This window comes from Anabas testudineus, chromosome 1, assembly GCF_900324465.2.
Source record: "Anabas testudineus chromosome 1, fAnaTes1.2, whole genome shotgun sequence".
Taxonomy (NCBI): domain Eukaryota; kingdom Metazoa; phylum Chordata; class Actinopteri; order Anabantiformes; family Anabantidae; genus Anabas; species Anabas testudineus.
Genome location: NC_046610.1, coordinates 21,304,540 through 21,327,862, shown reverse-complemented (window position 1 = coordinate 21,327,862; position 23,323 = coordinate 21,304,540). Strand labels below are relative to the sequence as shown.

At 39.6% G+C, this 23,323-nt stretch overlaps 2 protein-coding genes across 4 annotated transcripts; both read left to right on the top strand.

Moving 5' to 3' along the window:
- Positions 1-537: 537 nt before the first annotated feature.
- slc44a2 (solute carrier family 44 member 2) lies at positions 538-16,590 on the top strand. Of its 3 annotated transcripts, none has more exons than XM_026359727.1 (22): positions 538-712; positions 6,809-6,857; positions 7,062-7,135; positions 7,839-7,923; positions 8,051-8,135; positions 8,241-8,363; positions 8,457-8,523; positions 8,654-8,777; positions 9,182-9,265; positions 9,556-9,668; positions 9,798-9,929; positions 10,017-10,116; positions 10,668-10,760; positions 10,941-11,025; positions 11,236-11,498; positions 11,773-11,867; positions 12,768-12,871; positions 12,961-13,034; positions 13,152-13,222; positions 13,316-13,404; positions 13,499-13,583; positions 16,003-16,590. In XM_026359727.1, the coding sequence occupies exons 1-22, from the start codon at positions 676-678 to the stop codon at positions 16,110-16,112; spliced, it is 2,142 nt and encodes a 713-aa protein (XP_026215512.1). In that variant the 5' UTR covers positions 538-675; the 3' UTR covers positions 16,113-16,590. The 3 variants fall into 3 exon arrangements, with proteins under 3 accessions (XP_026215512.1, XP_026215511.1, XP_033181888.1); XM_026359726.1 differs by lacking the exon at positions 16,003-16,590 and adding an exon at positions 13,838-15,996; XM_033325997.1 differs by lacking the exon at positions 538-712 and adding an exon at positions 3,944-4,417.
- A 56-nt stretch (positions 16,591-16,646) lies between these two features.
- ccdc151 (coiled-coil domain containing 151) lies at positions 16,647-22,552 on the top strand. Its single transcript, XM_026359725.1, has 13 exons — positions 16,647-16,951; positions 17,199-17,320; positions 17,409-17,486; positions 17,725-17,916; positions 18,072-18,173; positions 18,642-18,767; positions 19,124-19,246; positions 19,464-19,613; positions 19,729-19,889; positions 19,969-20,125; positions 20,222-20,371; positions 21,563-21,650; positions 21,795-22,552. Exons 1-13 carry the CDS (start codon positions 16,873-16,875, stop codon positions 21,920-21,922), a joined length of 1,656 nt encoding a protein of 551 aa, XP_026215510.1. The 5' UTR covers positions 16,647-16,872; the 3' UTR covers positions 21,923-22,552.
- Positions 22,553-23,323: the final 771 nt, after the last annotated feature.

Genomic DNA, 23,323 nt, shown 5'->3' with positions numbered 1-23,323 from the left:
AAATTGTGACATTATTTCTAATTATTTTCAGAATTGTGACAAACAATCAGTGGATTTATTGAGAAAAAAAGCAGCAGGTTAATACAGCGATGATATGATAAAAAAAAGAATCTCCACTTCGGCTGCTGCTTCTGTATTATTGCGTGGTAGAAATTTAAGTGACATATTTTTGATAATATTTTGTGTTCTGCAAGTAGGTCTACTAGCTTTAACTACGTTAGTAGTAGTACTTTTTTTTCCACAACCTGTCTTTCCCTGAGACACGTCTCTGTACATAACAACATAATAAATAAATAAATAACCTCTTGATTCATTATTAATCATAAAAGCGGTATTTATTAATTAAAGTCTAATGGTCATGAGCAGCTCAGACAGACACGCCCACATTCCATTGAAGTAGCGGCGAGATATTATCTGGTTCAGTTTGGACCCGTTAAGGGGCTCTCTGATTGGCTGTCGGCGGCTGGCTCAGCCGTCAGTCATCAGACTGTGCTCTCTGATTGGCTGCAGCTCCTCTGCGTCAGCGATGCGCTGGGCTTCAGTTTTGTTTGGGATGGTCTCCCTCTCTGCTCCAGCAGGCTGCTGCACTTATTGATGTTTTTTTCCTCGACATTTCCATGGTAACTGTCCTGTCTAAGGTCTGATCAGCAGCCAGGAGCCGAGCAGTGTGTGAGAATGGAGCTGGAGGAAAAAAATCCGGACCCCAAATACGGTAAGAAGAGGTTTCTGCTACTGATTTTACTACGAGCTTTGATTTTTCTCTGAACGGGCGAAGAAATGGAAACAATGACTGCAATGGATGGATGGGTGTGGACCTCATGAGTCTTATGCAGATCTGGAGACGTGCTCATCCTCCGCAGCCGAAATGTTTTTTTTTCACTGGAGTTCACACTTTAAATCTCAAGAAAATTAGCACAGAATTAGTCTTTTCATTTCACATACACAGTGAAGAAAAGCAACATGGGTTTAAATGGTGCGTGTGTTTGGCCATTCTGCAGTCTGCACAAACCCAATAGAACTAAATGAAACTAAAAACTAAACCTAGGTATTTATTGGGTTTACAAATTAGGTTCATCTGTGCAGCTACAGAAATGGAGGCGTGCACAAATGCATGATTTTTTATTTTATTTTCCCCTGGACTCAAAAAAACATTTGGTGTTTTCTATATGTCATATACTAACGTAAACATATACACGTACCCACACACATGTGCTCTCACAAACACACATTTTTCACAGATGGGATTTGCTTTTGTTCAGTGATTTGTTTCATACACACGTTATGGAAAAACATACTTCCTCTGTACCAGCCAAAGACATGACTCATTGCTGATTGTTATGTGTGTCACACATGCACCAACTTAGAGGCCTGCAGCAGTCTGCTGTGGCAGTCTTGTGTCTGGGCTGGGTTCTGGTTCATATGGACTGTTGAGTCATGAAGAGTTCAGTGTTGTTCCCGACTAAATACCTCATGTCAGTTTTTCTTACATGAGAAGACGGTGATAGACTTTTGCCAACAGCGACCTTCACACTGGCATTTAATTAGAAGATGGCACTAGTACTGTCCTTTTTTTCATAATGTATAATGTAGGTACCCACAATGTTAAGTACACATCCTCTCTAGTCAATCCACTGTGGAGCTTTTCCGTGGGGCTTTCCTGTTACCATGTCAACAGCGCTTTTCTGTGGCTCCCACAGTACAAAGGCTAAAAGGTCAAAAACAAAAGTCTTTGTAAAGCGGAGATAAAGATTTGTACAAGACCAACACTGGATTCCTGCTCTTCAGTTATCTATAGCAGCGGTCTTTATTTGCAGAGTTTTGTCCCTGGTTGCTGACATTAGTTAGTACTACAGTACGTTTTCCCCACTTCTAGGATGGCATGCTTGCAGGCAGCATGCATGCTTGCAGGCAGGCAGGTTGCAGCCTGTACTGCCTGGACTGTGTTCAGCCTTGCCTTGTCTGCCCACTCAGCAGACACAGTTAAGGCGCTCCCAGTCAATATTTAGCTGACAAACACTTGAATGCATCGCCACACACACTTTATGTACACGCACGCACGCACTTATGCTAAACGCTTCACAATGATCTCTTGTTATTCAGATTTTGGCTGTTGCTTTGGGAAAATAAGACAAACTGTTGCTGTTTGATCCAAGCACTGACTCGGAGGAACAGAGAGAGAAAGACAGCGATCTGAACTAGGGCTTGCCAGTTTTTATGCGTTTAGCTCTGCAGAAAGCAACTTAAATATTTCTCTCTAGCCATTTGAGTTATTTTATGTAAAAGAGGTTGTTTTTATTTAAAACAGTGGCAGCTGAGTTTTTGGTGTCATTTTTATCTGCATGCTCTGTGTAGAAAAATACAAACGTGAGAAGCAAAGGAGACCAAATGCACCTCTCCTACCTCACATGCATGCAACCACAGTGGCCACTAACCCATTAACGTAGTCTAGGAAGGTTTCATCTGATAACCCCTCTGGGCCCATTAGTGAATCACTGCAGTGATGACATCATTCCACACATGCACACACACGCACACATACACACAGACTCATAATTATAAAACTATATCTTATCCTATTTAGCATTTATCCTCCAGTTGTATACAGTAAATATATTTATACATATATTTACACCAGCTCTTCTTATAGTTGTTTTATATAGTGTAGCAGATTGACACCATTAAACTACTGTCACATTAATTTTGACACATACACAAACAAACAAAACCATTTACACGACTTTGGCAGCTCGTACACTACAACAAATCTGCTGGAATGATTTTCAGAATAATCTGCGATAATTTTATGGCACAGAACAGGCTCTGATGGAGCTGTGTGTCTCACATTCGCAGATGGCACAACAAATGGATAGTGGAAAAATCACTTCCAGTGCTCTTTGGTAAAGAAAAAAGGAAAATCTATACAGAAAAGTTGATGGCAAGGGAGTGGGAGTGCAGCAACAGCAAGCCGTCATCAGGATGTGTGTGTAAAGGAAAACTGAAAGTATGCTGAATTAATAACTTTATACTATTTGCAACCAGGATACTAAACAACCCATAATGTCATGTTAAGAATAGTACAGTATTTTAGTAAAAAAGGTTCTTTGCATTCTTGCTTCTAGTTACAAAAGATAAGTATGAACAAAGTGTTATCTGCTTTAGTTAGTTTAGCATTGAGACAGGAAACATGGGGCAAACCGCTTGCTCTCTATGTCCAAATGTAACAAAAATCAACCAACGCACACACATTACCTCGTATGTTTTGAAGCGTTGTGCTTCTACCGGGTTGTGATGTGGTTGAGGTTTTTTTTTTTTTTTTTTACACTTTGGTTTTAATGTGCATTACATCTATAGACTATACCGCAGCTAATCATCTCTTTACTGGAGCTTTTAACAGACATCTCTATCCAAGTACTCTATTACTTTAGTTTGTTCTGTGAGAAGAACCTGGTTGAGCTCGTATAAGCAGGGACATGGCTCTGTCTATGTTTGTCTGTGTTCATGATCAGTAGTTAATATTGTATTTTCTGCTGTGCCAGTCTTTCACATGGCAGCCGCGCTGGGCAGACGTGACAAGAGTCGTGTGCCACCAGAGAGGATGCAGCATGGTCTTCTCATTTCTCATGTCCAGTCAGCTCATTGTAATCAAATCATTGTCTTAAGAAAGCATGACACCATTTCAGGACATTTTTGACTATCATTTAGGAAGTTAGTTTCTATATTTACATTTACATTTAGTCATTTGGCAGGCGAACAAAGCTGTAGCAAATCGCAGTTCATGTTATTTACAGGAAGCTGCAAATACATAAAAGGATTGAAACTGCATAGTAGTGGATCAGTGGTTCCCTTTCTTTTTTCAAGTGCTGGGTGGTTGAAGTGAGACAGATATTTAGGTCATGTGACTACTGTGAGACGACTGCAGCTGCTCTTGTGCAGTTGCATGCTGTGAAAGCAGCTGAAACAAGGAAACGGTGAACACAGCAGCCTACATCACATTGATTCAGTGGCTTTTATTAGGCTGAAAATAATTGTTATGGTTGTGGACCAGAAGACTGTTTTGATGTCAGAACAGTTAACCTCAGCTAAGCAAACACTCACCATAGTCAGAAGTGTAAAACTCACGCATTTACTACCGTGTATGTGTGCGTAAACAGCAGGCGCCACAAATCTTTGTTGCTTCTGAGCCCTGCTCTCAATTCCCTCATCAATACTGTTTTTACTGCAACTCCCCTGACAAGCTCTGCGCCGAAGCAGGGACCAGAGAGAGGGAATGCACTGAAAGAAAGAAGGAAGGAAAGAGTTCGAGGTTGGAAGACGCAGACCTCACACAGGAAGGAGACATAAAGAAACACAGCTTACTGCGTGGAACGTACAAATGTCAAGAGAAGTATCGACAGAATGACAAAATCCGAAAGACAAGGTACTGTAACAGTCTGCCCAGCTTGATTTCTGTTAAGATGGAGGCTCATTTGTTGCAGAATGTCTTGTTAACTTGACTCAACTTTTCACGGAGAAAGCTACGTTGACTAATGGCTCATGGTTTGATAATTGTAACAGCTAATGGCCTTTTAGAAGCCATATATCAGCTCCAGCTAACACACCACTGTTTAAAATATAAAATAATGCCTTTCAGAAAAGTCTGTAACGTGTGGGCAGTAGGAGTGTATGAGCACCTACTAATTCACCGTGAGTGTTACCACATTCACAGTGAAGTAAGAAAGGTCCTATTTTTGAGCAAGAGGCAGTAACAAGTGACTTTGCATCTGTAGCAGAGCATTTTAGTTAAATACTACATTATAATGTGAATTAATATGCAGGTGTGGCAGACAGTCACAGTAATGTAACAGAATATATAATAGCCCAGCGGCATCTGGCTATCTTACAAAAGGATTTGGTTCCAGAGGGTGATGTTTATGCATAGGTAAATTCTTTACCAAGCTGATTTCCTGTGTGAAACTTTTTCCGTGTCATTTTGATGTATGAAATGTCATTGTGTTGTGATAATCTCACTGTAGGCAGAGTGCGCTCAGTGGATTTTTCTCCTCTGCTGTCTCTGAGGTGTTTTCATGAAGGCTGGTGATGGGTGATAGGAAGCTGGTCGTCTGTGATAAGCCATTTTGTGGGTTTCTTGGCACAATTGTCAGGCCTTAGAATCCTTTTGTTTGTGAGAACTGCCTCTCTTTCTCAAATGCATGGGCTTAGTCTTAAACACTGGAATGTAAACCTTTTAGAATTTAGTGGTTTTCTGCATTCATTTGTCATAAAACATGATCTGATCTTTGTTTAAGTAAAGAGTATTAATGTGTGTGATGTGATATGATGTGTCTAAAACAATAACACAAAAAATTCTGATCTTTCATGTCTTTATTGAGAACAACCATAAAAACCTCATGGTGGGAGCAGAAAAAGTATGGGAACCCTTAGAATAATGTCAACAAAAAAGCTAACTAGAGTCAAGTGTTAGCAGACGTGCACTTTTTGTTTGTTTTTGTTTTGAAAATTGTTTTGAGGGTATGGACTAGTGTTTTGTGGACTGATGAAACTAAGATCTACTAAGACTAACTACTAAGAACACACAGCACTAGATTTGGTCATAAAGTGTGGTGGAGGAAACATCATGATTTGGGCCTGCTTTGCTGCATCAGGGCATGGCCACCTTGCATTGATTGGAGGGAAGATGAATTCTAAAGTGTATCAAAAAATTCTTCAGGATAATGTGAGAATGTCTGTACGTCAGCTGAAACTCTGTAGAAGTTGGGTGATGCTACAGGCCAATGAACGAAAACACACGACAGAATGGTTTCAGAAAAACAAAGTCAACCTTTTGGAGTCAAACACAAGTTATTATCACATGCAAGACTTACATTCAGAAAATAATCACAACTGGAAGCTTTAAATTATATGCAGATTCATATTATGGGGCTCTACCTTCATAGTTTTGGATGATTTGCAATTTTATTGACAGTGACGTTACTTTAATGTTGACAGACGTAACTAACCTACCTTTTTTATGTTAATCATTTGTATGCAGCAAATCGCAGTGTAGCATTACTGCTGTTAGATCTACAATGCTACTGAAGTAGACAAAATAATGTTTTTGAGGGAAAATCTACCGATACTGTGTAGTGAGTAGCTGTGAACAGATGAAAACATTGTCACACGTCTGTGTCTGACCTGAAAAAAACATCTGTATCAACTGTTTTATGTTTTGTTCCTTGAAAGAAAGAAATACAGTAGAAAGAAAAGAAAGTAAATTTTACTGAGCAGATCAGCTTGTTCATTGTAATAGTGAGGGTATATAGAAATAATAAAAAACGCCAAATATAGCCCCTTTAAGTGGGAAATATTTATTTTTTTGATGATCAGTTACCCAATTACCAGTTGTATTCGACCAGTTGTTAAAGCTATGGTACTATAGTCATTCTTACATATTTACACTTATTGTGCCAGGAAGTACTCAACTGTGAGTATACACAAGTGCTGATTTGTATTAAAGTGATACCATATGATCATACAGTTTGATCATTTTAGAAAAATGTTTTAAAAAGGTTTTGTCTGTTATAAAAGAAATAACTGAACATCTTAGAAACCATTGCACTGAATATCAGTTTTATAATTTCATATGCAACACTGCACACATTTACCATATCCTGACATGTTTCCTAATAAATAATTAGAAGTAAAAACAAAAAAAGTTAATTATCCTGTGTGATGGGTGACCTACATTTGAACACAGATGTTTATTTCTGGCTTAGCGGGTTTAACTAGCCTTTGTATGAAGACACATTAACAGGTCTCATTTTATCCTCAGGGGAGTCCAGGAAGTTTGACCCAAACTTCAAAGGGCCAATTCACAACAGGTAAGACGTGTGTTTTTGTCACTTCTCATTTCTTTTTATAGTATGAGACATGAGTAACAACAAGATTTTGCCTCCTCTCCTCTCCTCTCCTCTCCTCTCCTCTCCTCTCCTCTCCTCTCCTCTCCTCTCCTCTCCTCTCCTCTCCTCTCCTCTCCTCTCCTCTCCTCTCCTCTCCTCTCCTCTCCTCTCCTCTCCTCTCCTCAGGGGCTGCACAGATATCTTCTGCTGTATTCTCTTCATCATAGCCTTGCTTGGGTACTTTGCTGTGGGTATCCTCGGTAAGACTGATGGTCTATTTCTGTTTAAGACTTGCACCTTCTCCAGAGTACCATACTATTTTCTTCTTTTTTTTTGTTTTTTTTTTTTGGTTTGTCTTATGCATAATGTTCACTTCACACACAGTATATAAATAACCATCAGCACTAAACATGCAACACCACTTTACTAGAAAAATGATGTAGGGCACATTTTTATTAGATGCTGGTGGTTTTGTATAGTTGTGGTCATCTTTAGGTCACATAAGTGATAAATGTGATAAACTTTGCATATGAAACTAGAAACAGCCACTCTGATGAACACAAAGTACAGTAGCTAAAGAGGTGGTGTTAGGTTTGTAGCATATAAATTAGCAGGAGAGTATATATTCACTACAGGCCTCCTGTCAGAGAGCACAAAGCTTCAGATGTTGATCTACTTCTTAAATCAGTAGTAAAATACGCTAATATAATCCAGACCATTGCTACACTAAATCGAATAAGACTCAGACAAATATACAGAAGAAAGAAGAAATTAAACTGTCTCAATGCAGCCTTAATTAACTCCACATTTTGTCAATCATAGCCTTCATAATTACTGCATACATATCATCTAATACTTCATACTTCAATAATTCATACTGTTTGGTAATGAGCACGCAGCAAACCCTGCAATTTAATTTGATGGCCACTTTTGTTCTAATATATTTGATTCTTGTCCGTGCAGCCTGGTCTCAGGGTGACCCCAGGAAAGTGATTTATCCCACCGACAGCAGGGGACAGTTCTGTGGTCAAGCTGGAACACCTCAGGAGTGAGTCATTTGACGATTAGAATACGTCTTCAGTCTTTTCACATACAGCTTATCTTATACTGTATTCCTGTAATCTGATTGTTTTTTATACCAGCCTAATAATAATATTGTTTCACTGGTCTTACAGGAAGAAGCCTCTTCTGTTCTACTTTAACATACTGAAATGTGCCAGTCCTCTGGTGCTGCTTGAATTTCAGTGTCCGACTACTCAGGTCAGAAATAAGATCTGCTCTTCTATTCCTATTCATTACAGCTGCTTTCCCTTCTTATCAGTCATATTATTCATGCCAATTTTGTATGTTGTTATTTGTGTCCAGTTATGTGTGGAAAGATGTCCGGACAGGTTTCTCACATTGGCGAAAGTAGTAAGTGGGGTGAGCAAAAATGACCATCAGTACTACCAGAAATACTGCAAGGAAGGAGTGGATTTAACCGAACCGGTAAATATGCTGATTAATTACATTCAATGTATGCTTACATGATTCTGTGAAATGCACATTTTAACAAACAGTGTTTCGAAAACTAAATTCAAGGGTACTTCTGCTCCTGTAATCCTGATGGCTAAATTGTGCCCAGCCATGATCATACCCAGTAAACCCTGTAAGTGAGACACTTCCCTACATTTTCCACTCACATAACAAGCAGTTGTATCTTTTTATTATCTCCTGTGATGGTGAAACAAATAAAACCAGGTTCCAAGTAACCAAGTAATCGTGTTCTCCATCCACAGTCACGCGTCGCTGCCTTCCTGCCTTGGGAACCACAAAAAGTGGGGTGGTGGTGGTGGGCAACCAAACCTCCTTTAAGGTCGAAAACAATAATGTCAGTGCCACAGATATACTGGAGGCATCAAAGTAGGTTCTTTCTGTCAAGAACTCTTATTCTAAGGTCTTCAGAAATCTCCTATGTTTAATCCATGACACACTTCTACAAACCAGTGTTTCTCTCTCTTGTTTTATTATCATGATTCTGTTATAATTTCACATTCTCCTAAACCTGAAAGTCAAAGACAGCATCCTAACAATGACGAGAAAAACAATATAATCACTATATTTATCAAGACGATAAGTGCTGTTATTATGCTACGTAGAGCTACACGTACACCACCGAATCAGATTACATATGCAAACGTGATAAGGACACACTAACACAATATCATAACAAGAGTAAAATGATATACTCAGTGTTAATTATAACATTTTGCTAGAGTTTGTCAGTTTGAGGGCTCCATACTTAATTTCATTTTCTTTTCTCACAGGAAGTCTAATGTTGTTGTCGAAGCTCGCCAGGTGGCTATGAGAATCTTTGAAGACTACACTCAGTCGTGGCATTGGATCCTTCTGTAAGTCTGTCCATTCTCTACCAGTTACAGTAACCAAAAATATTAACTAGAACACAGGATGATAGAAAATGTTGGCCATTAAAAAAAAAACTATTTCTATCTAATATTATATATTATATTTACTGTGACAGGAAAAGTTTTAGTTTTTCAGTTGTATTTGTGTGTGTGTGTGTGTGTGTGTGTGTGTGTATGTGTAAAAGAACCAACTTAAATTATTTCATAATTCATCATAATTGTATGTTGTAATTGAATGAATGAATAAAAATGATGTGTGTTTCCACCCCCTACAGAGGTCTGGTGATAGCCATGATCGTCAGCTTGATTTTCATCGTCCTGCTGCGATTCTTGGCTGGTGTCATGGTCTGGATCATGATTGTTCTAGTTATTCTAGTCATTGGATATGGTAAGATAGTCCATGTTCAAAAGTTGGCCGGGTATTAACATTGTTTTGCTTTCATTAATATGAAAAAAGCAGATTTTAAATCTATCTATCTATCTATCTATCTATCTATCTATCTATCTATCTGTTTAGGTATTTTCCACTGTTACATGGAATATGCTAAACTGAAGGGAGAGCCTGGGGCTAATGTCACCATTCGTGATCTGGGCCTCCAGACAGATTTCTCTGTCTACCTGCAGATCAGACAGACCTGGCTGGCCTTCAGTAAGCACAAGCACACATTCATTCTGTAATATCTCTGTAGGACATGTTAATAAATCATGTTAATCGGCTTCATTTACTGTTGTTCAGTGATCATCCTGGCCATTGTGGAGGTCATCATCATCTTGTTGCTGTTTTTCCTGAGGAAGAGAATCCTAATCGCTATCGCTCTTATCAAAGAGGCTAGCAGGTCAGTCACAGTGGGTTTATTTATTTATTTATTATTGTCTCTATCTTTACTTATTTATTATTATTATTTATTATTCTAATTGTCAATATCCTGCTCACATATTTCAAAGCTGCATTTATTCAAAATGTTAATACTACTAAACAAATAGAATTGCCAACCAAAGTGATTCCCTCAGCTCTATGAAGCATTTTAGCTTTTTTATCTGGTTTACTGTTTAGATTTACTATCATAGCTGGTAAACCTAGTAAAGTATTAAATAGCTACAGAGCCAAATACTTTGCATGTGAATGAGTTGAAACATAGCTTATATTATATTGCACTTAGATTGCTTGTTCTCTAACATATTTATCCTAACAGGATAAATGGGTAACAGAATTATAGAGTAATTATACTGTATATCAGTGTTATTTTGAATTCTGTTGTGTTACTGTTGCTTTAATATTAACATATAGACTTTTAGTTCTTACATGACTTCAAGAGGGCTGGGCTTTTATATTTATGTATATAAAATCATGTTGACATGGCACCTTAACCACTGTTTTCTCTGTCAGAGCGGTTGGGCATGTGATGTCATCTCTTTTCTACCCACTGCTGACCTTTGCCCTCCTGGCTGTGGTGATTGCATACTGGGCCGTCACTGCTGTGTATCCTTATAATTTTCAAATGATGAGCAAATGACATAAAAATACCTTTTACTTTGTAATTATTCACGTTATCTCACTGGAGCATGGGAAGACCTTTTATATAGACAGATAGGAATGATGGTGATCTCTTCATAGATTACCTCCCCTTTGTGGAATAATCTCCTTGACACATCTGACCAGTTTCCTGTCCACTTCTAATGAGCAGGTGTACAAAGTGTTTAACAACTCTGAGTGTGTGCACTCAGGGAAGAACTGTGACCCCAAGGTATGTCTCTAAATGTCACTGCTAATTTCAGAAAGGTCTGCCAAAAAAGCCAGAAATACATAGTCTGTTAATATTTGACACCTTTTATGGAAGAAAATGATTCACAAAACTGGTGTTTACATGGATAACGTCACAATTTTCATCAAGGTTTACTGTATGAAAAATCTTCTAGTAATAATCAGCAGTTTTTTCTTTTCTTTCTTTTTCCAGACATTTAACACCTCCAATATATCAGCTCAGTGCCCTGATGCAGAGTGCATGTTTGCCTTCTACGGTGGGGAGACCCTCTACCACAAATACCTCATCCTGTTCCAGTTCTATAACGTCTTCCTCTTCTTCTGGTGCGCCAACTTTGTTACGGCCCTGGGTCAGGTCACTCTTGCAGGGGCCTTTGCTTCATATTACTGGGCCTTCAAGAAGCCGGATGATATTCCCTCCTTCCCCATCTTCTCCTCACTGGGACGTGCCCTCAGGTTAGAAACTGAATTTGTATGCGTCAACATTTTAAGTGGTTCTGTTTAATTCCTGCTATTTTATAGACATGATATTACTTTGTGATATGCAAATACAGACATCTGCACAGCAGCATAATAAGAACTGATGTTTACACTACATAAAGTTGTCTGTGGTTAGTAAGTATGAAGACTTGGTTCAGAAAACAGCTACATTTGAACAAGGGTGTCAGTAGGTGGGTTATCCTACCAGTGTCACTGATCACAGTTGGCCTGTTTTCCTCCTCTTGTATAGATACCACACTGGTTCCCTGGCTTTTGGCTCTCTGATCCTGTCTTTGGTTCAGGTCATCAGAGTCATCCTGGAGTACCTGGATCACAAGTTGAAAGGTCAGAAATGTTAAACTCAAACCAGCTTAATAAATACACTTGAGTGTGTGACACCCTGTGTACCTTCATGATTATCATACATGTACGAGTGATTATATAAGAAGTTGGTTTTAAGCTGGTAACTTCTGAATCCTGGCTTCAGATGGACAGTAAAGACTGAATAACACAAACTTTCTAATGATAAAAGACCTGGCTCTGTATAAAATTGTATCTTACCAGGAGTCTGTCTAGCTGTAAACTCTTAATTAAGAGGTATTCACAAAACTGCTGAGAGGAACCTTTAGTAAGGAAAAAGAGAAATGCTGAGATGAGAGAAGAGGCAGTGTCCACAGATTTGACTCTGTGTGTCCCTCATGTCTGTAAGTGTCCTTCTTCCACAGTGTTACTGAATTGGTTTGATTTCTTGGTAAGCTGGTCCAGTCTTTAATGAATGGACTCAAAAATCTTTTTTTTTAAAGTTCATAATCATTCTGTTTATAAAACACAAGTTCACTAACTTCTCACAGACATAGGACCTGCACTCCGAGCGAGAAGGCTTTGGAAATCTGACTGATTTCATCTAACTCAGCCAGATTAAAAACTGCCTTTAGCACAGCTCCTGGTTAAGAAGTCTAATACTCATTGTGTTATTATTATAAAACCTTGTCTTGTTCTCTATTGGTAAATATATTTTTTTCTTCCTAATTTTATCAACCCCTTCCATACAGTAGGAACCTTTTCAATAGATGCTTGATTTGATTTTGATATATTTATAGACACAGGGTAACATCAACTTATCAGTGATGTTTTAACCAAAGTAGAGAGAGATATTATTCTGTGCTTCTAAAGTATAACTATAAAAATATAGAAATAAAAATAACACAATGCCTGTGTTGTAACAGTCTTGCTTCTCTCCTTCAGGTGCTCAGAACAAGTTTGCTAAATTTCTGTTAAGCTGCATGAAGTGCTGCTTCTGGTGTCTGGAGAAGTGCATCAAGTTCCTTAACAGAAATGCCTACATCATGGTGAGTTGTGGTAACTGGATATGGCTCCACAAGAGCTGTTGTATGTGGTCAGATTTTAAATTAGTGCATTTTATGTTTTTTCTCCATAGATTGCCGTTTATGGAAAAAATTTCTGTACCTCAGCTCGAGATGCATTTTTCCTTCTCATGAGAAATATTGTCAGGTGGGATTTCATGAAATAATATGAAGTATGAGACTAGAGCATTTGCTATTTAAGCTATTCTCAGCCTAGTTAGTTTGATGCCCTCTCACATTCTGCACGGTTCCCATTTCAACATAGGGTGGCTGTTTTAGATAAAGTCACAGACTTCTTGCTGTTTCTCGGGAAGCTCCTCGTTGTTGGCATTGTTGGTAAGGGACTTTTAGTTTTGGACCCAGATTCTGTATTTTATAAACCACTGGAGATCTCTGTGTGTCTTTGAACTTCAATTTGTTTTTATACAGGGATCTTCTCTTTCTTCTTCTTCTCTGGAAGAATTAAAGCAGCACAGGATGCTGCTCCAACTTTGAACTACTATTGGGTTCCAATACTCGTAAGAAACTATTGCTTTTGTATGATTCAATCCCTCATATTTAAGCTCACGTGTAGGTTCTGTTGCCCTGACATTTGTGATTTTGTCCATATAGACCGTGGTGGTGGGATCTTACCTCATTGCCCATGGTTTCTTCAGCGTCTACGCCATGTGTGTGGACACACTCTTCCTCTGCTTCTGTGAGTAACTTTGCATTTTGTAGAAATCTCGTCCTCCTTTTTTTCAAGCACCTATAAAACTACATCAAGCTGAGCTGTTGGTTTCTTCTTCCTGACATGTTTCTGACTGCTCTTCTCTTTTTCTCATTTTCCTCATTAATTTCACTTTACTTTTATTTTCACACATTCCCTTTATTTCCATGTTTACATTTCCCCCCCTAATTTTCCATTAACCCAATCAAACACAATACACACACATCCCCAAACCGCAAAAGGTGAGGACTTGGAAAGAAACGATGGCTCCTCTGAAAGGCCTTACTTCATGTCCCCTGAACTGCACGATATCCTCTCCAAAACAAAGGAGGACGACCAAGATGGTGTTGAGCAGGCAGATTCTGCAAAGCAAATGGATGACGTGAAACTGGAGGAGGAGACGCCTCTGCAGCAGCAGCCGCAAGATGGAGAAATTCAACTGAAACAGCAGGAGGTGCTCAAGCAGGACAACGAAGAAGAGCAGCCACTGAAGAGCAAGACAGATGCTGAAGAGCCAGAAGAGGAGAAAACAGAAACGGAAAAAAAAGTCAGTCAGACAGAGGAGGCTGAAAAGAAAGAAGAAGAGGTGAAAGAACCGACAGAAGACCAGGAGGAGAAACCAGAGAAGAAGACGGAGGAGGCGTCACCTCCAGCTGCGGAGGCTGCTAAAGAGGAGACTGGTGAAAAAGAAGTGGAAAAAGAAGAATCCAAGGAAGATAATCCCCCCGCCAAGCCACAGGAGTAGATGTTAATGTCACAGCAGAATAGTGAGGCTTGGTAAAACCTCGTCGAGCATAAAGAATGAAAGAACTGTACTTACAGCTTTGTGGTATGGACCTGTTAAATGTACGCCATTAAGCAAACTAAAATTTCAGATGGCCTTTCTAGATGAGTGATGTGGCTTCCAGCTGGACAGAGTTGTGATTGACATAAGAGATCAGAGGCAAGTCAACCGCCCAGTGCATATCTGTAGCTTGACAATAAAAAATGCTCTGTTGTGTTGGTTTTAGAACAGTGTTGGTTTTGGTATTGTGAAGATCTGTAGAACATTGTGAGTGCTGACCCTGTGCCTGATTACTGTCACTAATATTTGTTGTCTTAAAGCTGTTAATGGATGCACTACAGAAACACCTATGTACAATGTTTACAGTCAGAACAAAGACATCTCAATCAATGGTGGATCTCTTTCACTGTTTACAATAACACCAGCTGACGCCAAAACAATAGAGACATGTTTGACATTCTGTAATATTATTGGATCTTTCTTTCCTATGGACTTGTGTGTGTGTATATACAGCAGTGGATGTCTATTATGTATTTTTTGCTTCAGTAGGGATCCTCACCATGAAGTGGGTCCGCGTATTGTATAGCCACCTACTTGCCTTGGTATTTCAGACTGGCGTAAGTCCTGTGATTGTGTGACCTTGACTCAGCCACCGTGATCTATGCTGCGGACGCCCCAGTTGTTCAATGAACACACTACCTTGCTCTGTCCCTATCCTCTCTTTGTCTCTCTCTGTCTCTCCCTCTCTAAGTGCTGCATGGTGTAAACATGGCCTTTCTGGATGCTCGCAACTAACATCTTTAAGTCTCTGGATGCTTTTGTACCTTTTTTCATGTTTGTCACAGTGTGAAAGTTGTAAGATGATTTTCCACTCAAGTTACTGATGACATTCCGTATTTACTGGATGTAAAGCTCGATTAAAGGTGATTGTATTTAATCACAGTAGTTCTGTTAATGGGTAAACATGTGGGTCGAGGTGGTTTGGCAGCCAGAAACAGGTGAGGTTTCATGTCTGAACTCAGCTACCACTTTGAGTTTATCTAAAAGGGGCACTCCAAAGGTTTTGCAATTTACGTGTCCCAAGAATCCCTATTCAATCTGTAGATTAGTTCTATAATGTATTCTGTCTAAAGTCAAGGAAAGTTACTCTCTTAATTGCTTACTGTAGTTAACAAACTTAACAGAAGTCACAGGTTGTGGACTTTTTAGTGGAAAAGCAGTGAGGAAGGAGTTTTACATATCAGAACAGGTAGCACACAGTAGGACAAAAACATGAGAGAAAAGTCTGATAACATAAACAATCTTTGTAAAACAAATATGCATTTTATTCCTACTTATGCCTTAATTCATCTCATGACTCAACACCACCTGAATATCTTAGTTTTGTTTACCTGTAGTTGTTCATCTTCTCACTTTGCTGCACTAATAAGCAGGTGTACTCTGTGGTTGTACTAGTAGCTGCAACACTGCACACTTGTGAACAACTTGCGTGAGAACCCATTTAATTTTAAGAGACAAAAGTGACTATAGATAAACAGTGCCTCAGTTAGTAGTAGTTCAGTGTTGGCATGCTGTTGGGAATTTAGTTCGTTTGTCCTATAACTGCTTCTGTTCATGTCACAGTGGAGGACCTGGAGCGCAACGATGGATCAGCAGAGAGGCCGTATTTCATGTCACAGAACCTGCTAACCCTCCTAAACAAGTCCAATAAAGAGGCCACATCTGTAGATTAAGTCACTGTGTGTGTGTGTGTGTGTGTGTGTGTGTGTGTGTGTGTGTGTGTGTGTGTGTGTGTGTGTGTGTGTGTGTGTGAGAGAGAGAGAGAGAGATCAACAACAATCAGAACAAAAGCAGGAATTACAGTGCCATTCTCTGTGCTTCATTAAGTGGGTACAGACAGTCTGTCTGTCATTTATCATGTATCTGTATACTATTGATCCTTTAAGATTATATTACGACGTTTTAAGTGAATTGTCATTACATACATAATGCAGTCTTTTTTTGTGTGTATTTGCTTAGACATGTTGCACTGTTTAAAAAAAACTCACCAAAGTAAAATAGCTAAACTGCGTGATAAAAAGCTTACAAATACTTAAAGCCTTAAGAGATTTCATAAAAATCAAGTTGTGTAGCTTGGACTTACAGCTTTTTTTAATAGCTTGTGTGTGTTTTTGTACTCTCAACTGAGAATATTAAAGTTAATGTATCAATTTTGAGTTTTTACTTTTTTGCCTTGGCTTACATTTTTATTTCAGACTAATAATAATAATAATAATAATAATAATAATAATAATAATAATAATAATATAAAAGCTCCAGTGTTATTTCCATCATGGCAGCAGCTCTGGAGCTTTTACACTGAAACTCCGAGCCTCGCTTTACGTTTACACGTTGCTAGGCAACACTGGACACTACAGGAGCACTTGGATGAAGCTAAAACTGACGGGGGAGATATTTTAATAGCAAATTGTGCAAAAGTAATACAGCACAAAAATGCCGTTCAGTGCTGAGACAGTGAAGGCCCCGCTGCATGACCAAATAACGGAGATGCAGCGCAAAATCCAGCTACTGGGTAAGTTTGTTTTTAAGTAACGTTAGTCTGAGCGTCTAGTTTGTTAGCTTAGTTAGCTATGTTAGGGGGGATTTTATTAAGTAACTTAGTTGAAGTGCGTCCATGTGCTTAGCCACTGTAAACCCATTACCAAAAAAAAAAAAAAAAGGAAAGAAAAGAAAAGCTGTTATATTGACACATAACGAGACGTCTACTGTGCTAGCTTGTCCGTGAAGTTATTGGTGTAATGGTGAAATGTGTCCACCAGAGGGCGACAGAACAGCATTCTACGAGAGCTCTCAGTCCACCATCAAGAAGAACAGGGAGGTCATCCTCCAGCTGAGGCAGGACAACAAGAGGCTGTACAGGAAGCTGGCAGAGGCCAATGCTGTATGTTAATCTTAGTTTGAGATACGACAAAACACACCATAGCTAACCTTTTGGACAGTTCACATCTGATTGCTGTCTGGCTTCCTAGGGGGATGAACGTATCATCAAAGTGGCCTTTCAGAACAGAGGCTTGGAGAAGGATGCCTACCGCAACATGTCAGTGAAGGTGAGAGGGAAAAGAACATATATACAGACAAAATAGCATTGTTCTGTTTCAGTTCAGTTTTACTGTTTGACTCTGTTCTTATAATGGTTCTACTGTTAATATATAACTCTGTGTTATTGGCTATGTGTCAACAACATTTAAAATTACATATATCTTTAGAGAAGAGTTCTCTGCCTAGTTTCTAACCAGTACAGCTGTCTCACTGTAAAACACACGCTTTTCACTGCCTTTTTGTTAGGAGGCGCTGACAACACTCGACCAGAGGGTGCTGTCAAAGACAAAGCGTCTCAATGCCCTAAAACACACAACCCAGACCTACCAGCAACGCCTTGAGGAACTGAAGACAGAATACCAGAGAATGAAACCAGAGGGCAGCAGTGAAACGCAGTCAGCTGATGGTCGAGCTCGCAAAAAAGAAGAAGACGCCATGGTAGTTACGGCCTTCTGCAGGGATGACCAAACTACGACTATCTTAGTGTTTTTTTGTTTCTGTTTTACTTGGAGTTAACTTTCACTTATGATGAAATACACTGACATACAAGTGCACATGAAGATTAATGTGTCTGTGTTTGCGTCTGTCTTCAGAACCTGAGAGCGCTGGAGAACAGTCTGGAGAAGACTCAGTTTAAGTGCAAGGAGGCTGAGAACATCATGACTAACTACCTGAAACTTAAAAGTCACTTGCAGGTGTGTCAAACAACACATCTTTAGCCGTAAAGTAATATTTTATACCTCTTTTCGTAGGACACATTAACATAAACTCCCATAGTGTTTGTGTATATAAAACAACCTCTTAGCTGAGCTGCCCTTTGAAGTACACATGATGTAAATATACAGCAGCTATCAGCAGGTACCCATATGACAGTGACACTATAAATGTTGCATACACAGTGTGCTTATCATTTTCATTCAGGTAGAAACAACAGATATCCACAGTGCTTCCTCACTCACTTTACCTCTGGATGCACTTGTACTGTACTCTATTCCAGAAACTTTATCGTCGTCTTGCCTAAATTACTGAAATGCCTTTATGCTTAGATTTTATAGTATCTAGTATATAATAAATATGCAGTGGTCCAGGAGATATGTGCCTGCTCTCTTGCTCTTTCCATCTGTATTTTATGTCCTGTGTGTTCCTCAATCGCACGCTTTTAGGAGGAGAGTCTGACTTTCCAGGGCCAACTGGACAGTCTGGAAGCTGAAATTCTGAAGCACAGAGAGGAGCTTCACAACCTGCAGGTCATGAATAATGACGCCCAGCTCTCTAAAGAAACTGCTAAGGTGACCTGCAACCTCCTCAGCAAGTTTTACAGGATGCATGTGGATAGTAAAGTCAAAAATTAAGCAGTTACAAGGATTTTCTAGTGTCTAGTTAACATGTTGGTGCATACAACGTGTAAGTACGGATATCTCCTGTATTTTGCTGAAGCAAACATTTCCCCCTGCCCTCCCAGAACATGTTTGCCAGCTGAAGATTGTGATAGTCAAAGGTGTTTGTCCACACAGTCTTCTACAAGAATAAAACCACTGTTGTATTTAAATTACCGTATAGTTAGTAATAAATCTCTTTTCTTCTGTCTGTCCCTTATTTCCTTCACTCCCTTTCCACCATTTCGTCTCTTTCTTCTTCCTGCCAGACTGAATTACAGCAGCAGGAGGAGCTGCTTTACAAGGAGCGCAAAGAGAGAGAGACTATTATAGCCAGCTACAGAAAAAAGGTTGAGGAGCGCAAGGCCCAGGCTGAAAAAGTTGATCGAAGGGTGAGATGCTAATATTGATACATATCATATGCACACGGTCAGAATATCATTTTAGTACACACCTTTATTTCAATGGTACATGCTCCTCTCATACCGCTAGTGTTCACTTGTGATTAAGCTTAATCACAGAAGAGCCTACAATACTCTCAATGCTATAAAACAGAGACATTATGTAGAATGAAAATAAGTCATTTACACCTGTACTGTATAACCGCAGACACAGAGAACAACTATGCAGCCAGATGAACTGAGTAGCGAGCCCCAGCGCAGCACCACCAGGATGGGAGGTGAAGAGGAGAAAGTCATCTCCACTTTTGAGGAAGCTTTCCGAAGGATCAAGGAAGCCACAGGAGTCACAGATATACAGGTGTTGGATGTGGACAGAGAAGGATTTGCTATATCCAATGTGCACCTAATATTTAATGGACACAGTTATGCTTAGACACATTTAAAAGAATTCATTTGATGTGTTCCACATATAGGAGATAGTGGAGCGATTTATCTCACAAAAGGAGACACATCAACAGTTGGAGAAGCTTAAGGTAGAGAATGAGACGGTTCTACAGCAGCTGAAGGAGCAGAAGGAGCTTTTGACCCAACAGTTCCAGGATGTGAAATACTCTGGAGAGGCTAAACTGTCCAGGTGAGACATGTAGACAGTAGCAGAGGAACAAAGTTATGCTTGTTCTCTTTCTCACCGTCATTCTCTTTGTGTTTAATAGTGGCCGACAGATGCTGGAGGAGCATGAGCAGCACCTGCAGACTCAGCAGCAGAGGTGTGATATGGCTAAGGAGCGCCTGGATTGGCTTGTTAAAATCCTCAGTACTGTCCGAGCTGGAGTGGAACACCTGGCAGACAAACTTCAGCACATCACCCTGGTAAATACAACCTCAGCCATCATGACTAGATTCTTTTCCCCTGTTCTCTCAAACTTTCCGCAAACAACCAAGCTGACATCTTCCATTCCTCTCTAGAGTGAGGACATAGTGGCTGAGGTTTCTCCAGACTCAGATGAGTTTGTTGTGGAGCTGATGACCCAGTGTGAGCTGAAGTTACAGTTACTGCTCGAGGAGCTTCAAGGAAAGGACCTGGCCGCTATTATGAAGGAGATGGAGGAAGAGGAGGTGAGACCAAGCTCTCTGAATTCTCAGCCTGCATCACAGTTATTTGCAGTACAGGTTGTTGGTCTGTCGAAAGTGCAAAAATGTTCTTTTACAAGAACACGATACACGAGTATCGAGTGTTGGCACATGAGTGGAACGGCACGTGTGATAAGGTGTCTCTGATGAGTTGCCAAATGAAGGTCATGTGATCAATCATATCATATTTTTGATAAATACCTGTGTAATTGTTAACAGGGAAGTTTTTGGCAACTTCCTGAAAAGAAATGAAATGCATAAAACATAGTGTGTTAGCTTGATCCAGGCTATGCACAAGTCTTGAAATGTCATCAAAAGCATTCAGTTCCTCCAAAGACATACCATAGCCGGGAATGTTACTCATTGTAGCAGCAAACACTGTCAGTATATTTGTAGCTACAGTAGCAAAGAAGCTTATCATCATTTTTAACTGGTCAATCCAGACATCCATTTACTGCCTCTAATGGAAGTACAGATTATTTGATTCAGTTATATAATTGGGAATTATTGTAATATCGTGATTGGACATTCTTAACAAAAGTGATTTAATAGTAATTGTTTCTAGGCCATTGGAGCCTTCGAGGTCTTTCATAATACTTTAAAACTTTTGACTGGTGTGAACTCGAATAACTGTGAGGTATTTATTTGCATTATGTGGCACTAAGAAGATCTTTAAAAACCCTGGCTTCTAGGTCTCCTGCTTACCCTCCATTACACAGTGCATGGCTGAGCATGTACGTATGCAAGCCGCTGTGCTTGCACATTATCCAAATGGAAATGCAGCCACTAGAGCCTGAAGTGTTTGTTCTTGATTACTAACGCTTGGCAGCACCTTCTCTGTTTGAGAACATAGGATATCAGATTGTACCTCAGGAAATACGTAACAGTTTGTAGTCATTTACTAATGACATTGACCATTTGACTCTCAGATCCACTTTTAGAAGGCATAGTCTAGCATAACTGACATAGCTCTGAGCTGATCATTTGAAAATCAGTCCTGCCTTGTTTACTTGACTGGTACAGTTGGAATATGCTTGGCTATCCTGGTCAATCTTGCACCTCTACCAGTACAGTATTTTACATTCATTTTATTTTGTTAGGAATAGAAAACTGTAGATAAAGTGAACTTACCTTTATATAACATGGTGCATGTTCTTCTCCACTTTCTTTGAGCAGTTCTATGTCAGGATTGAGGGGAAACTGCCGTCTTACAACACTCGTGTCAAGCTCCCTGAAGACCAAAGACTGGACCTGTTTGATGAAGGTGAGTTGGGGGTCGCTTTCACACACACACACACACACACACACACACACACACACACACACACACACACACACACACACACACACACACACACACAGTGTAACACTGTATGGTTTTCTTAAACTTATAGTGTTTGTATTTCAGAGGATGAGAGTGAAGAAGACGACGAAGCTGACATCATCTCACGGGAGGCACTGAAGCGTCAGTCTCAGCTGATCATTGAATCCAAGTCCAAGAAGAAGCCCTGGAAGAAGAAGAAGGGAAAGTTCTGATCTGACACCACAATGTCAAGAAAAAATAAAATACTCTGAACTAAGTGTAAAATGAACTTGAGTTGCTACTTTAACAGCTGAATGTTTCACACTCAGAACAGTTCCTGCAAAGAATATTAGATTTAATTAAATACTTGAATGAAAACAATATTTGACATGTGATGAGCACAGTATTAGATTATATGTATTAATAGAAATGTTTGTGCATTTGAAGCTGGTTGCTGGTTACATAGGTGAATTTATTTTGACAAAGCGTTGTGTTCTCATACATCACTCCTGCACCAGCACTCACATGTCTACCTCATTCTCACATTTCAGAGTCCCACCCTGCTGCTTAATGGGAAGCTGAAAAAAACAACCACAACAACTCTGTCACTTTTATAGATACCTGTTTTTATTTTAACAATAAATGGCTGTAAAGTATGTGGGAGAAACAGGCAACCTGTAACCAAAGGTGTTCTCAGCTATTGTCCTGATGGTCAAAACCTTCCCATTGTGAATAGGATAGGTTTTATTTTACAGACATGTTACACTGTAGCTGGCAGCACTGAAACCCAGCACTTGTCACGAACATGGCCTTTATTCTTTGGTGTATCACATCAAAACTAAAAACACTCTGTCTCAGTATAAGATGCATGTGAACTTACTCATGTAGCACCATCGGCTCAAATATCTCAGCTATGTTTAGCATTTCAGAGATGGCTCGTCCTCTGCAGTTGTTGCAGCGCGCACATGGGCTCTAGGGGGAAGTGACTTGTTCTGTTACACCTTTAAGCTGATGGCAGAACAATAAATCGTCATCGCTGAACGTCAGAGGACAACCTCGGTGGCGTTCTTTCTCTTTAATTGCCTGACAGCCGATGCACGGTTACCACAGCAGCAGTAATTGAATGGGTGTAACCAACCAACAACAGACAGACAACATTTGTCTGTCAACAAAAGGTCATTGGAGCACATGGATTAGTAGCCATGGTTATAACCTCAACTGCAGATAGATTCATGCCACACCCATTTACTGATTTACCAGCATTTGAAACAGGATGTAAAGTAGAAGCATCTTTTAATCTTGAATTATTTGCACACATTACCAGGAGCTACCAGGATTCTAGCAATATATGATAAATGAAAATGATAGAAAAATGCATCACAAGATTTGACCACTCTTCCCCCAACAAACTGTGAAGATTCAATCAGTGTTTAACCATTAACCAGTTTATTAGTATGTCTAAATAAAAAAAAGAAGCCACTGACACTATAACATTTGTATGTATTTATTTGCACCTGTGGTTTCAAATAAAGTGCAGTGACCCTCCAGACATCACAGACCTGTGGACATAAGTTATGAGCAGTGATTTGCACAGTCAGGGGTGGTCCTGATCCACAGGTTAGGAAGCATGATGT